Raw genomic sequence first — 14832 nt, forward strand, 5'->3', positions numbered from 1 at the left:
GTTAATGTTCTTCTTCAAAATATGAACCTAACAATCTGTACTATGCACTATGTAGCTCAGGCATGTGTCACATAAATCAAAACTAGGGGCACATCATGAAAGTTTTATATGGATGAGAGCAGCACAGGGTGCTCTGTTTCAGGGTTTGGGGAAATAGTTACTCTGCAGAACGTCTGGCTTGCATCCTGCTTCCTGAGGGACTTTATGAAATTTTTGCTTAAAAAAACTCCAAGCACTTTCTCACTGTTAATTTTTGTACACTTGGAGGGTTCATCTATGGAAAGGCCCTGGGGTGGGTCCTGGTTCAGGTCTCTGCTCCATCATTTCCTGACCACATGACTGGGAACAATGCATTGGGTTTCTCACCTATGAAATGAGTTAACAATATCTGCCTTAAACTGTATGTGAAATGATTGTCCCAGTGCTCAGCATCTAGTAGGTGTTCATTAAATCCCAGTCTCCTGCCCCTCCCCCTTTTGCTGTCAGCAGTGATGCCATATGGCATGTTTGTCACATCCATTTTGATATCCCTTTCCCGACTGCAGGCTGGGTGCCCGGCATTCACCTTTTGGGCAACTCTGTGCACTCTGATTATTGAAAATATTTTACGGTTTTATCGCTTAATGATTTAGCTCGGCAGAAGTGATATTGGGGCCAGCACACAGAGCGTGAGTATTTTAGAATAGAATCTCGCTTGCCTGCTTGTTTTGCTTTTTGGTTACCATTGTTTATATATTTATATATTATATAATATATTTATATATTCATCTGTCCACTCCACATATAATAGAGCAAGAAGATGTGAATTGTCAATATGTGAGAAGGAAAAAGGAAAAATACAAAAGTAGGGGTGGCAAAAAATGGTGCCAGAAATAAGTTCAGTACAAAAGAGTGCATCATAGGGACCTGTAATTTTCCCAGGGTAGGCTCGGCTCTCTGGCACCCCTCATGAAAGAGGAAATACACTCTGTGGATGTGTGCCTTTCTCCTGGGCTGTTACTTAAAATCACAGTGTGATAAACAGCAGGTATTTTTCCCTCTAAAACTGGGACTGAGGAGAACATCACTGTTGTCTTAGGGCAGCTATGGAATTTTGTGTGGAATGTTAGACCAAAATGTGGCTTGACAGCTTTATTTCTTATCTATTAATAAAAATAGTCACTCTAGGGCTTCCCTGGTGGTGCAGTCGTTGAGAGTCCGCCTGCCGATGCAGGGGACACGGGTTCGTGCCCCGGTCCGGGAAGATCCCACATGCCACGGAGCGGCTGGGCCCGTGAGCCATGGCCGCTGAGTCTGTGTGTCTGGAGCCTGTGCTCTGCAACGGGAGAGGCCACAACAGTGAGAGGCCCGCGTACTGAAAAAAAAAAAAAAAAAAAAAGTCACTCTAACGGAAAGGTAGAGGAAGAAAATAGGAAGGTGCCACAGTTCTAAACAACTAAAACCTAAAGTGATTACAACTACAGTATGAAGGATAATACACAGAGACAGGATAAAAATCAGAATGTAAGGTTCAAAAATCAGAACGTAAGTTGCTGCCAAACCTTGATTGTTTCTTAGGAAACAGTTCTTCTGAGGTTATGTGACTTGCTCAGCATAATCCAGCTAATAGAAAATTGTGCCAGAGGATTTGGCAAAGACTTGGGTTAAATATCCAACTCTGCCGTTACTTAACTGCTCAAGACTTGGATCTTGTGATCCTGGTTCATAACTTTTACTCTTATGAAGAGTATCATTTGCCAATAGTTTGAAAGTGTTCCAGTGTTATCTTGCATGCTGCTGAAACCAGAAAGTATATTTACAGACAAAAGCTCCCTGCAGGCAGGGGCAGGCTCAATTTTATTCATTATGCCCTTAGTTCACTGTAGATGCTCCATAAATATCTTTTGAATAAAAGAAAGAATATTGTAAGATGGTATGAAAACAACCTAAAAATGAAAAATTTTCTTAAAATGAATGTATTTTCTTAAATTCTTAACCTGGAAAAATGTCCCCTTCTGGACTAAATTGCAATGTGGAAATTATCACATACGTCTAGTGTCCTCTCTCTAAGGATATCAAGCGGAATTGAGAAATGTACTCTTCCTCATACATGTGGAAGTCTGATTTACAAAGCTCCCCCCTCCCCCAACCCAAGTACTTTACTTTTTCTTGGGACCAGCTCATGTCTATAACTTTGGGGCATCTTGCCTTTCTTTAATCCTGAAAGTGGTAACAAGTTCCCTAAAGAAATGTAAACATGGAACACATTCACTTATGTCTCATCTGGTACTGGGACTTGCATGCTGCTCTAGGGCTGGTTCTGCCATTAATGAAGAGTAAGGTTCCAGTCATCTCTCTTCTCCCACCCACAGGGTTTTTCATCTGCTAATGGGCAGGGTTGAACTGGGTGTCTCTAAGACGCTTGATACTATTATTCTTTTTGCCCTTTGTCTATAAACTGTCAGCTCTTAATTGTGAGTCACTCAATTCCTTTGTTATTTAATGACAGGATGGCTCTTCCCTCTGCCCACTCTCCCTGTCTTCACAACTTGAAATCACCTGCCCAAAACATCTAGCTATCATACCAAGTTGGATTCAGACTTAGGAAAATACATCAACTGATTTGGATGAAGTCCTCCCGTGAGATGTTAGATGCTCCCTCCCGGGTTCCTCTTTTCATTAAGCTGGTAGTTGGCATTTGGTATAGGGGATTTTTCACTTCCCGTGGCCAAAGGTACTTCACTCACATATGCTAGTCCTCTGAGGCTGACAGTGGGTTTTCCTATCCTTTTCCAGGTACACAGTTGCTCCTAGCATGACCGTGATCCGATCAGCAACCCCAAGAGTCTGACTCCCGTGTGGGGTGCCTTAGTGCTGGGGCCTGGTCACCGCCCACAACTCCAGAGCTGCCATGGCTGCTGCCTCTACGTCCACCCCTGTCATTTCACAGCCCCAGGTATGTGATTCAAACCTGCATAGGTTTGGGCTAATCATAGTTTTGTTGAGTATTTCAATTGAATTTCAGAAAGTGTGTTTGACTTTGGAGATCATGTGTCTCCTTCGAAGTATCATTTGGTGGGGATTATTTTGAAGAGTATTTTTGTGAGGGAGGTGCTTATGGTTTTCAGTGCCTAGGGTGTCTGGCTGTTACCGTAGGCATCAAACTCCAAATCAAGACAGTCAATAGTAAATCCTGCTGTTGGCTTTTTTAGGGTTTATTTCGGAACAGATCTAATCTTTTTTCTTTTTTTGGCTGCGTTGGGTCTTCATTGCTGTGCACGGGCTTCTCACTGCGGTGACTTCTCTTGTTGCGGAGCACGTGCTCTAGACGTGTGGGCTTCAGTAGTTGCAGCACGCGGGCTCAGTAGTTGTGGCACGTGGGCTCAGTAGTTGTGGCTCTTGGGCTCTAGAGTTGTGGTGCACAGGGCTTAGTTGCTCCACAGCATGTGGGATCTTCCCAGACCAGGGATGGAACCCATATCCCCTGCATTGGCAGGTGGATTCTTAACCACTGCGCCACCAGGGAAATCCAGAACAGATCTAATCTTACAACAAGTTTTCTGAATGTTGTCTTGATGTCCTCCTCCTGTAATGATGATTATTTTGTCTTGACCTGTTCTAGTAACTTTGAGAAGAAAATGCAATTCCAGACACTTCTGAACCACAGTAATATGAGTTTTTCTGTCCAGTGAAGTGAAGAACAGTCACATGGCAAGAACATTGTTCTCACTGTTTTACAATCTGATCTATTCAAGTATTAACTGGACTCTTTCAGTTTCAGCAGGCAGCATGGTATAGTGGGGAAACAGACTTTGGAGTCATTAGGCCTGTGCTCACATCTCAATTGCTGGATAAGATGCCTTAGTCATGCTGACCTCCCACAGCTTCCATTTCTTCTCATGTAATCATCTTTCACAGCATGGTTCTGGGATTAAAGGAGAGAAGCTATGCAGAGCATGTAGTACTCAACAAGTGTGGTTTCCCACTTGCTCTTCCTTTATCTTCGTCTCTTCCTTTTGGACTGTGATCTCTGATCGCATTCATGAGAATCACTTTTAGGTCAAGGTTGAAGAAAAAAGTACACCTTTGAGAAAAAGCCATATTGATTGAAATTTGAATCATTATGATACAAAATATTGTTCCATACTTTTTTTCCTTGTATCATTTTGCAGGCTACTAAATTTTGTATATATTTCTTTTTTTTAATTGAATACAAGTTTTATATGATATGGGAGCCTTCATAAGGAAATGAAGATCTGAAGAAACAGACCTATGTACTCTTATGCTGGGTGGGGTTTTATTGTTTTTTTTTTTAATTTTTTTTGTTTTTTTTTGAAGTATAGTTGATTTACAGTGTTATGTTAGCTTCAGGTGTACAACAAAGTGATTCAGTTATACATATATATAGAGAGAGCGTGTATGTGTGTATATATAATTTTTTTTTTCGGACTCTTTTCCCTTATAGGTTATTATAAAATATTGAGTAGAGTTCCCTGTGCTATACAGTAGGTCCTTGTATATATTTCAGGTAGGCGTGTGTGTGTGTGTGTGTGTGTGTGTGTGTGTAAAGAAGGGGACAGAGGGAAAGGAAGGAGAGGGAGAAAGGAGAAAGGAGCATTTCCACTTTATTTACTATAAATGCTTTTCTTTTTCTCTGAAAGACCTTGGAATTTTATCATATGGATAGTCGCTGCTGTTCCTTAACATTATAAAGTTTGTAGTATCATTTTCCAGGATGTTTAGTGTTATCACCATCATGTGTATTTCTGTTTTCTGGTAAATGGATCATTGTCTTTTCAACACCTCATTTACTTTGGGTGTTTGGTTTCCATTCCCCTCAGTAGTGTTCTCGGTGCCTGAGAGAGACATGGTAAATGGGTAAAAAGATTTACTGCCTGTTACCTGAGGTCACAATTTCAAAGTCCACTGCAGCTGTTCCCTTGCAATGACTATTCTTAGCCTTTTGTGGAGTGAGTTAGGCCCTAGTACAGGTTTTCTGGACAGGGTGTTTCAGCATCCCATTCTCACTGCTCTCTTTTGTCAGCATTTCCAATAGCATCATCTTATCTACACATCTTCCCTCTTACACAAGCTACTATCAGCTGGTGAGTAATATAAATATTTTTAAATGACTCATTTAATGAAAATGTTTAGCACCGCCCTAGGTAGAAAGAGGTCATATTTAGTATAAACACTTGGGGAAATATATACTCTTGTAAAGTCTCTGTGGGAAAGTACATTGGTCCAGTCACTCTGGAAAGTAATTTGACAGTATCTGTTAAAATTATAGACCTTTGTACATGCCCTGTTCCCATCTTGGTACCTATGTTAGAAACATGTGAGTCCAAGGAGATGTGCAGGAAGATATTCATTGATGCATTCGTTGAAGGCCAAGAAGTACAAAACTTTTTAATATTCAATAGTAGAAGGACTTAATCAAGTCGGTCATGTTGATATGATTTTAATACTGCAGTTAAATGATGGCTATCTGTCTATCTCAGCACAGCTCTGTCTCTTCAAGATATCTCGTGGAGGGAAAAGAAAGCAAGATGCAGAATGATACTTACAGGAAGATATCATTAAAACTGTGAAACAAGACCATATGTTTTTAGGGATAAACATATGGTACATTAATGTAAATGTGTATAGTGAAAAGTCTGTAACACACATTGTCAACGGGAAAGAGATTGTCCCCAAGAGGGCAAAAATTGGATCTTGGGAGATGAAAAATCCCTCCAGAGCTTAACCTTGCCTGATGAAGTCCTATTCCTTAATTTCTCCTTAGGGAGAATTTGAATTTAATTAAAATTTCCTCCTTGAGCATCACCAATAGAAAAAAAAAAAAAGAAGCACTGGTCTAGAAGGATACACAAGGCTCTTCAGTCACATTGCCTAGGTTCAAATCCTGGCTCCAGTATTTTGTAACTGAGCCTGTTGAGGGAGAGGAGAAAAGGTATCCACTCTCTCAGTGCCTTGGTTTCCTCATCTGCAAAATGAGCATCATCATGAAAAAGCCAACTTCATAGGGTGGTTTTAGGGTTGAAATGAGATCATGTGTGTAGAGCTTAGAACAGTATCTGACATATTGCTCAATACATCTCAGTATTGTTCAGCAAGCACTGTGGCAGGCCTGGGGATGCAAGAATAAATAAGATAAAGAAGGCTTTTGCCCTGTCAGAGTTTATAAATGTAGTGGGAAATACACAGATAGGGAAACAAAAAATTAGAATGCTGTGTCACAAATGCTATGATACAGGAAGTATGGGTGCTCTGCGGGTAAAGTGGAACACCAGAAAAGACGTGTAGAATCAGGGAAGGCTTCTCAAAGGAAGACTGCCAGGCTGGGAGCTTGTGAATGAGGATGAGTTATTCTGCCAAGGGAGAGGAGACAGCCCGTGTGAATGTCAGATGTCCCAAGGCGAGAGCTCACAGTGTTTGCATGTGAGTTCAGGGGTGATTGCCGTAGACTGGGGTATGAGGTTGTGAGCAGTGATGTCTAGAGCCAGCTCTGCCCACTTATAAGATCTGATTGTTCAACTTTCAAAGGAATTTTGTGAGCCAGTTGACTTCATGCTTATAGCCTGAAATCAGCCAGGGTGGAATATTTACACCACAGAAATTGGCAGACACAGGCCCTCCTTCCTGAGCACCCATTGTTAAATACTTATCGGCATACTTAAGGTTGTAGAAAAGGTAGATGTGTTAGGTTACAAAGTTGGAGAAGGTTTTGCAGGGTCTCGGAAGCCAAATGAAGGTATTTAACGTTAACCTCAAACAAGCCTGTGTAGCTCGTGTGTCTTAGAGCTGGGTTCAAACCATGACTATTAACAACTGTGTTGAAGCAATTAATTAATGAACCTCAACCAGGGAAGTGAGTCCCATGATTCTCACCATGTGTTGGGAGCAGTAGTAGCTTCTGATAGTTGGGGGAACTCAAGCCCTCTCGGAAGGAGTTGGCTGTAAGCTGGGGTGTTAAGTCACAGAGAGAGGCAGCTTACCCTTCCGGAGAGATGCAGCTCATTGGGTCACTTTGTTCCCAGGATCCTCTTGCCCATGATGAGCATCTTGATTATATGTGAACTCTTCACATGTAATTTGTGCAGTCAGATTTTAATCCGAGGCTGATTTGCCCTTGCCCCCAAGCCTGTATTCATTGTAGTCTCTCCTATTATCAAGTTTTCCCCAGGTTCAGAGAAGGTAAAAGTAATTTAAATACAGCATCTCCTTAGGCAAGGAGTAATAAGCTGTTCACTCAATCAGCTTCACCCGGTATTGTCTGGCACATCAACTTGCATTCTTTTAGAGTGAATTCAGGGACCTGTGCAAAGATAAACCCACGTTCAAGTGTGAAAGGCCTGACAATCCTTTCCTAAGAGAAAAACAACAATTAAAAAAAAAAAGCTTTTGGTTTTGTTTGGTACTCTATTCATTTGGTAACAAAGAGCATTTTTCTAATCAAGGCTGCCTATTACTAGATATAAACTAATTAATATGAGCAAAATAGCTAGTGATTGTTTCCAACAATAATAGGGAAGAAAGGCTCATTGTCACTCTTGCTGGAATTGCTGTTTAGTCAGTGAAAGATACGCCTGGTGCTTTGAAGTGGGACAAGTTTGTATTCCCTGCTTGACTCCTGCCTAGACTGTAAGATGGATTTTTGTTTGCTCATGCCGAGAGAGACAGCACCTTGTTCTGAAGCTAGATGAATACTGAGGCGAAACTGGGCTAGCAGCAGCAGGAAGACTGTGTTTGTAGCTGCTTTATTGTTCTGCTAGTCCAGATAAAGAGCACCCAAAGGAAGCTCTGGAGATGTTTGCAGACAGGAACATGCTCATCCTTTGGTTAAACTAATGCGCTCTTACCCTGCGGGGATGGGAGAATGTAGGGGATGGAGGTAGAATAGGTAACCAATGACCATTTTCTGTTTCTAGAATGCTGTTTAACAGGACTTTAACAGTGGTTCATCCAGTTACTGTGGGTGGAGTATGGATTAAACATTTTATTTTCTTTTTGAATGCGGGGGTCAATAGTTCAATCCATGAATGGGTGGTTTGGGCTCTCTCAAACCGACCGGTATTAGAGATCAGAAGAGGTGTTTAAGAACTTCAAAGGCGTTCAGATCTCACACCTGTGATTCCAGTAAGGAAGGAATCTTTGCCATCAGTATTTTACAAGGTATTTCATTCTGTCTCATTTGCTAAGTGGCTGTCTTGGTTTCAAGCCAAGGAAACGAAGATATTTTGATCCCTTCAAGTGATGTCCCATAGCTTTCATTAAAGATGTGAATTTGGGTAGATGCTCAATGTCTTCATCTTCATCAACAGATTTGTTCTCCTAGTTCTTACCCAGTTCTCTGATATAACTAACAAGTAGGTCTCTCCTTGGTGTCTGCTGGAAGACAGGTGTTTTTGAACATCATTGCTAATAGGTTTTTAGAGGTTTTATTTCTGATATTAGAGAGTGGATACATTTGGATTAAAGCAGTTGAATTCCTTGTTCAGTGGGTTGTGTTTTTTGAGATTGAAAGACTTCTGGTTTTTGTTTTTTTTTTTGGAACTTTGTATTACGCAGTTTTCAAACGTTCACAGAAATCAAAGGAATAATATAATGAATCCCAATATAGCCATCACTGAGATTCAACGGTTATTAACATTTGGCCAAACTTGCTTCACCTTCTCCCATTTTGGGGGGATGGAATATTTTAAAGCAAATCCTTAGCATCCTGTTATTTTATCTCAGTCCTCATACATCAATATGTATCTCTAAGAAAGAATTCACTTATATAACCACAGTCCCATTCTTACACAAAGCAAAATTAAAAACAACATTTTAATATCATTTTCTACTGGTCCATATTCAGAATTTCCCAAGTGCTTTTCTCAAAAGTGTTTTTGCAGTTGGTATATAAAGTGTTATCTTGTAAAAACACTGATTAGATCAGTTTACTCTTCTGCCTGAAACTATTCAATGACTTTTTAAGGTTTAAAAATGGAATTGTTGCACTTGTTAAATTATCAGTCCCTAAAGTAAGGGATCATGGCTATCTTTTTTTTTTTTTTTTTTTTTTTTTTTTTTTTCCTTGCGTTATGCGGGCCTCTCACTGTTGTGGCCTCTCCCATTTGCGGAGCACAGGCTCCGGACGCGCAGGCTCAGCGGCCATGGCTCACGGGCCCAGCCGCTCCGCGGCATGTGGGATCTTCCCGAAACGGGGCACGAACCCGCGTCTCCTGCATCGGCAGGCGGACTCTCAAGCACTGCGCCACCAGGGAAGCCCTCATGGCTATCTTGGTAGTAACTTTCTTTTGGACTAAAGTGTGAGCAATTACTTGTAGTATGACGTATGTTTCCAGTACCACATAATGAACACATAGTGTGGTCTGGCTTCACCTACCCAGAGAAAAGAGAATGCGTGGGCTTAGATCCAGATGAATTTTGGTTCAAATATAGGTTTAAATCCCTTTCAATATAGATCTCTCTTCAGCTAATTTTTTTTTTTAATCTCTAGAATTCAAATAATATACAGTGTGCTCACAGATTTAAATGGCAAAATATCTGCTAGGTGCTTTGTACAGTATTAGCCTCTTAATAGATCCCTGACATATGTTAGTTCCTTCCTTTTTCCCCATAATTATTCCCCATAGTTTTTTGCAGGGAGTGAGTGGTTACCTCTACATATGGTCTGTGTGTATGACGCGCTTATGTGTAGTATGGCAGAAGATCCGTCAGAGGAAAGCCAAGTTGGATAAACACTCTAAGGAAAACTCCAGTGTATTGCCAGGAATAAATGCGTGTGGAGATAAACACTGAGATTTCTGACTTACTCCACCTTGAACCATGTTTCTATTAAAAGTTAAATTTGTTCTCATATTGCAATTTGAATTCATCTCTGCCCCCTTTTGTGTTTATAAACACAGATAAAGTTTGAGAGGATATCTTATTTCAGAATCCAAGGGCACATTTGGAGTTTTCTATTCATAAGACAAAATTTTACTGGGATACCTAGGGCAAACCACAAATGAGACCTTTCATGTTTGTTTCTTTTTCTTTCTAATTGGTTTAGTCTTTAATGAGTAATGGAGCCAATTCTTTATCCTTCAGAGTGATGTGGCTTCTTCCCTCTTACTGCCCATGATGGGGCTCTTGGCCTATTTTCCATTTTACACTCCTAGCTTCTCCAGTTATTTTTCTTTGAACTTTAGTTGCAGCTATTCCATGAATAAATGCTAAGGTGGGAAAATGCCCTGCTGTTTTTACCAGCTGAGGAGATGGTAATCAGAGGGTACAGGGGAGTTTTGTCTTTTGAGAACTGTACCTTGCTGTAATAAGACTGTCATTTAAAAATTCCACCTTGGATGATACTACCAAGTGATGATACCACCATTTGGTAATCACATAGCATCCCTTAAATAACTGCCTGTAAGTTAGACTTACTCCATTTCGTAAATGATTATCCTGGGCAGGCTCAGGCTGGGAGAGAAGTGGTAGTGGGTTGTTATCTGCTCCTTAGCATCCGATAAAATGTTTCTGAAAGGGCCGTGAAAGGGATGAATTCCTGAAAGGCAAGGTTAGGTATTAAGCAACTTTCAAAGATTCAGACAACCTTTGGTAGCAAGAGCGCCTGTCCTGTAGGAAGAGGGCTAGGGTATGGTTGTTGGTGAACAAGATAGCTGCCCCATTTAAAAGTATTTGCACTGAGATGAGCTTCCACCAGCCAGCATAGGGAGGTTTGAAGCCTTAGTTCAAGCCTAGGAGAAAAAGTCATTCTTCTGGATTCAGGTTTGGGTCCCAACTCCAAGGGCTTTGCATATTCTAGAACTCTGTTTAGCATTACCTTAACTGTGGTTGATCAAGTTACTGAAGTCACCTGGCAAAAACAAAGGGCCCAGGAAGAAGCCCAGCCCTATGGCCTGTGCTCTAGGCTTACCTCTGACACGCTGGTTTATATATGGATGCACAGTGGGAACTCAGGACTCAGAGGTTATGGTCAGGCATAGATGTGACAAGTCAGATGGACACACTCAGCTGCTGGTCAGCTCACTGTCTCATTCAAGACCAGCTTGGAAAAGCAGAGCAACACAGCCTGCAGCTGGGAATTCAGGTCTATATCAGCGGAGCAAGAAAAGGTAGAAAGAACAAGGTGGTGAATGACAGGGAATCTGCGAGATTGTAGTCCTGTTGTGCCAAGATGTTTAACTCAAATGATGTATCCGGAATGTACATTTATTCTTATGAGAACTTTTCTGCATGATTTTTTCCTCAAACATATTTAAAAACTGCATTATTTAAAATATTAAAAAACGGCCTCTTTTCAGTTGCACATCTTATTGCTTTCCTCTTAGCTAGTCACAGAAAAAGCATCGAGAAGCTGTTTGTAAGAATAAGAGAATACAGTAAGTATGGGTAGTAGAATACAACAAGAACTTAAAGAATAGGTATACAACCCTATTTTTTAAAAATTGAGAGGCGGGGCGCGGTAACGGACGCCTGAACCCCGTGGCGGCAGCAGCGAGTTTAGTGAGGCCTGGCAGGGCTTAGAGGCCCGGCCAGCCTGTGGCCGCAGCCGCGGAGCTTGAGGCCGGGGTGTCGTGCGCAGGCGCTACCCGGCTGGGCCGTGAGCCGCCCGCGGCCTCGGCGGCGAGGCCTTCCCGATGCCGGTTGGGGCTCTGCGAAGCAGAGCGGAGGATGCGCCCGGGCCGCGGTCGGGGTAGAAGGCCGGCGGCCCGCTCCCCCGTGCGCGGTGGATGCGGCGGCGGCGGCGGCAATGGACGCCCTAGAGGAAGAGAGCTTCCCGCTGCCCGTCTCTTCGCCTCTGATGCAGAATTTGATGCTGTGGTTGGTTATTAAGAGGACATTATCATGGATGGTGAGTTCCAGCTATTACAGAGGAATTGCATGAACAAGTACCACCAGGAGTTTGAAGACACAGAAGAGAGTAAGCTCACCTACACATCTACTTTTAACGAATATATTTCTTTGGTAGAAAAGTATATAGAAGAGCAGCTGTTGGAGCGGATTCCTGGATTTAACATGGGGGCTTTCACTACAACTTTACAGCACCATAAAGATGAAGTGGCTGGTGACATTTTCGACGTGCTTCTCACGTTTACGGATTTTCTAGCTTTTAAAGAAAGGTTTCTGGACTACCGAACAGAAGGAGAAGGCTGGGGACTGGCCTTAAGCAGCGGTTGAGTGGTGACTTCATTGTGCAAATCATCTTCTATGCCAACTTCCCAGAGCAGTCTGTGGCACTAGGTCCCACCTGCAGGTAATGGGATCTTTCTAGACATCACCAGGCCAATTGATTGGAAGAGGCTTTGGCTAATGATGTCAGAAGAATATGTCTTGGAAAGACTAACTCTGTTCTGCAACTCTTCACTAATGTTAAGTATTGATGGGTCAGAAGAAAATTACCTGACTTCCTGGACACGTTCTTGTCTTCGGTAACCCTAGTACTCCTCCCTGAGTAGACACTTCTCGCCGGAGCTTCTGAGTCTGGCTCCTGCATCAAGCCCAAGACCAGCAGTCCACCTGGGGGGCATTTCCCCAGCATACATATTGGTGTGCCCATGTTGGAAGAACCCTATCATCAACTCTCTTGGCCCAGCAGGCCTTGCATGTCCCACCAGGCTTTTTGTGCACTCACAGCTTTTTATATGGGTCAGAGTTTCAGTCCTGCAGCCTCAGTGGGGTTTTTGACTGGGAGTATTTATCTAGAGGTTAACTCAAGCTAGCTGCCCATTTCAAGATTTCTGAAAATCCTATCACAGCTAGTCTTGGCTGTAGGAATCAACTTAGATTTCCTTTACCTAAAAGGTGCATGTGAAAATCAATTCCTAGTCTTACATGTACAGTCCTTGTCTCACTGTCTTCTGCTGGCCCTGATGTAGTCCCATTGTTTCTATAACTCTTGTTTACGTGTTTTTAAAAAAATATTTTTATAGATGAATACTCAGGCTAACCTAGCGGATATAATCTTGGAACTTCCATGATTACCCACTTCAAGATCAAAATATTATATGCTGTGTGCTTTTTAGCTGTTAGTGCTATGAAAGCAAACATGCTTGCTACGTTGGTGTTCCTATTTTACTGGGCACCAATGAATGTATGCTGGAAGTAGTCTGAAAGGTTTCCTTTCTTAGAGCGTGTTAGTGTTTGCGCAGGTTTGCTTAAAACCCTTTCTGTGTAAAACAGCTCCTTAGGTTTTCTGTTGGGGTAGGGGCTCTGCACTTACTTCTTACTGTCAAAATAATCCTACCAAGATAGTGTTCCACTGGTCTAGCTCAGTAGGAGGTAGCAAACAGCTTTACTGGTCATCTGTCTGCTTGGGTTTAGTACACTGGTTTAGTACAATGTTTGATAGAACATTACTGACAAGAAAACATTGATGTCACATCTCTAGAAAGAAAAACTGTAGTAGTTCAATTCCCAATGTGTACGTTAGTTGTTAATTTGTTTTTATTTTTATTTTTCAAGTAAAAATAAGAATCTCAGCTGGCTTTTCACTTGGCTGTTCTGGTTTTAAAGGATGAGCTATATAGGCTGTGTGTTCTTCTGTACCGATGTGGCACTTATTAAATACTTTTTACCATGAGTAAAAATAAAATAAATAATAAAAAATTGAACACCTAAAACTAATACAATGATCTATGTCAGTTATATCTCAATTAAAAAAACGGTTAAATGAGAAAACTACCCAAAAATCCTGTCTACAAATGCCTTAAAAGTATCAAGTATTTAAGAATAACTCTAATAATAAATTTGGTGTAAGGACTCTGAGATTATTTATAAAACCTTATTAATAGACATTAAAGAAGACTTAAACAGAGATACCATGTCAATGGATTGTGAGATTCGTTGATTTCATGTTAGTTCTCTTTAAATGCGTCTGGAGATCAAACGCAGTCACAGTAAAAATTCCAAAAAATTGTCTTGAAACCTCATGAGCTGATTCTAACATTCATATCAAACTACAAAAGGTCAAAACTAGCCAATATCATCTTGAAGAAGATGACCGAGGTGGGGAAAAGTGATCTTCCAGATATCAGAATTTATTATAACATTATAATAAATAAGTCAGTGTGGTTTTTGTATAGGGATAAACCATTGGAAGAAATAGAGCCTAGACACCAATCCACACGTATTATTGTAAAAAAAAAATGGATTTGAAGCAAGATAATAAAGAACGATATTCTGTTCTTAGCCTATGGAAATAAAAAGGGCCACGAGAAGAGAATTTTCTTCATCGGTTGAATTATTTAATTATCTTGTTTTGAGCTGTGAGTTCAAGAAGGCTGCATTTTAGAGGTGGTGTTTGGTTTATGAAGGTTTAAACCCTCTGGGTTACTTGATTTAAAAGTTTCCGGAGAAATGGATGTTACAGAAACTGAATAATAACTCAGTCCTTAAAACGTGGTGTGTTTCTCTCTATTTTACAGATGAGGAAACTAACTTCTAAGAGGAGAGTGTTAAATAATTTATTGAAGTAATATTAATAAACAAAAGAACTGGAATTTGAACCCAGATCTCACCAGTTCTGGGGTCTAAGCTCTAAGCTACTAGAAATCTGTAATGTTATCTCCCAGACCCTTTGCTGTCTCCCAGGAAATAGGAATGTTACGTGAAGCATGATCATGTATTTCAGTTTTTATCCGTTAATCATTCTTTGGGCCTGGTGGAGCCTAGCAGTAGTGCTCACTACTTTCATTCCCCTCTCTTTCCTTCTCCTCCCTGCTTTATTGACAACAGAACCCATTTGCTTTGACTCCGACTGAATAAGGTGTTTGTTATTTTAAAAATATGTCGGGGGCTTCCCTGGTGGCGCAGTGGTTGAGAGTCCGCCTGCCGATGCAGGGG

At 41.3% G+C, this 14832-nt stretch overlaps 1 protein-coding gene across 1 annotated transcript in view; it reads left to right on the top strand.

Annotated features, from left to right (window-relative positions):
* Nucleotides 1-14832, top strand: part of LPAR1 (lysophosphatidic acid receptor 1) — a 167362-nt gene that overhangs the window by 78607 nt on the left and 73923 nt on the right. The window contains exon 2 of the mRNA XM_007449778.1: nt 2776-2935. Coding sequence (XP_007449840.1) covers nt 2891-2935 — 45 coding nt within the window. The 5' untranslated portion in view covers nt 2776-2890. The remainder of the gene's footprint in view (nt 1-2775; nt 2936-14832) is intronic.

This window comes from Lipotes vexillifer, unplaced genomic scaffold, assembly GCF_000442215.2.
Source record: "Lipotes vexillifer unplaced genomic scaffold, Lipotes_vexillifer_v1.1 scaffold230, whole genome shotgun sequence".
Classification (NCBI taxonomy): Eukaryota; Metazoa; Chordata; class Mammalia; order Artiodactyla; family Lipotidae; genus Lipotes; species Lipotes vexillifer.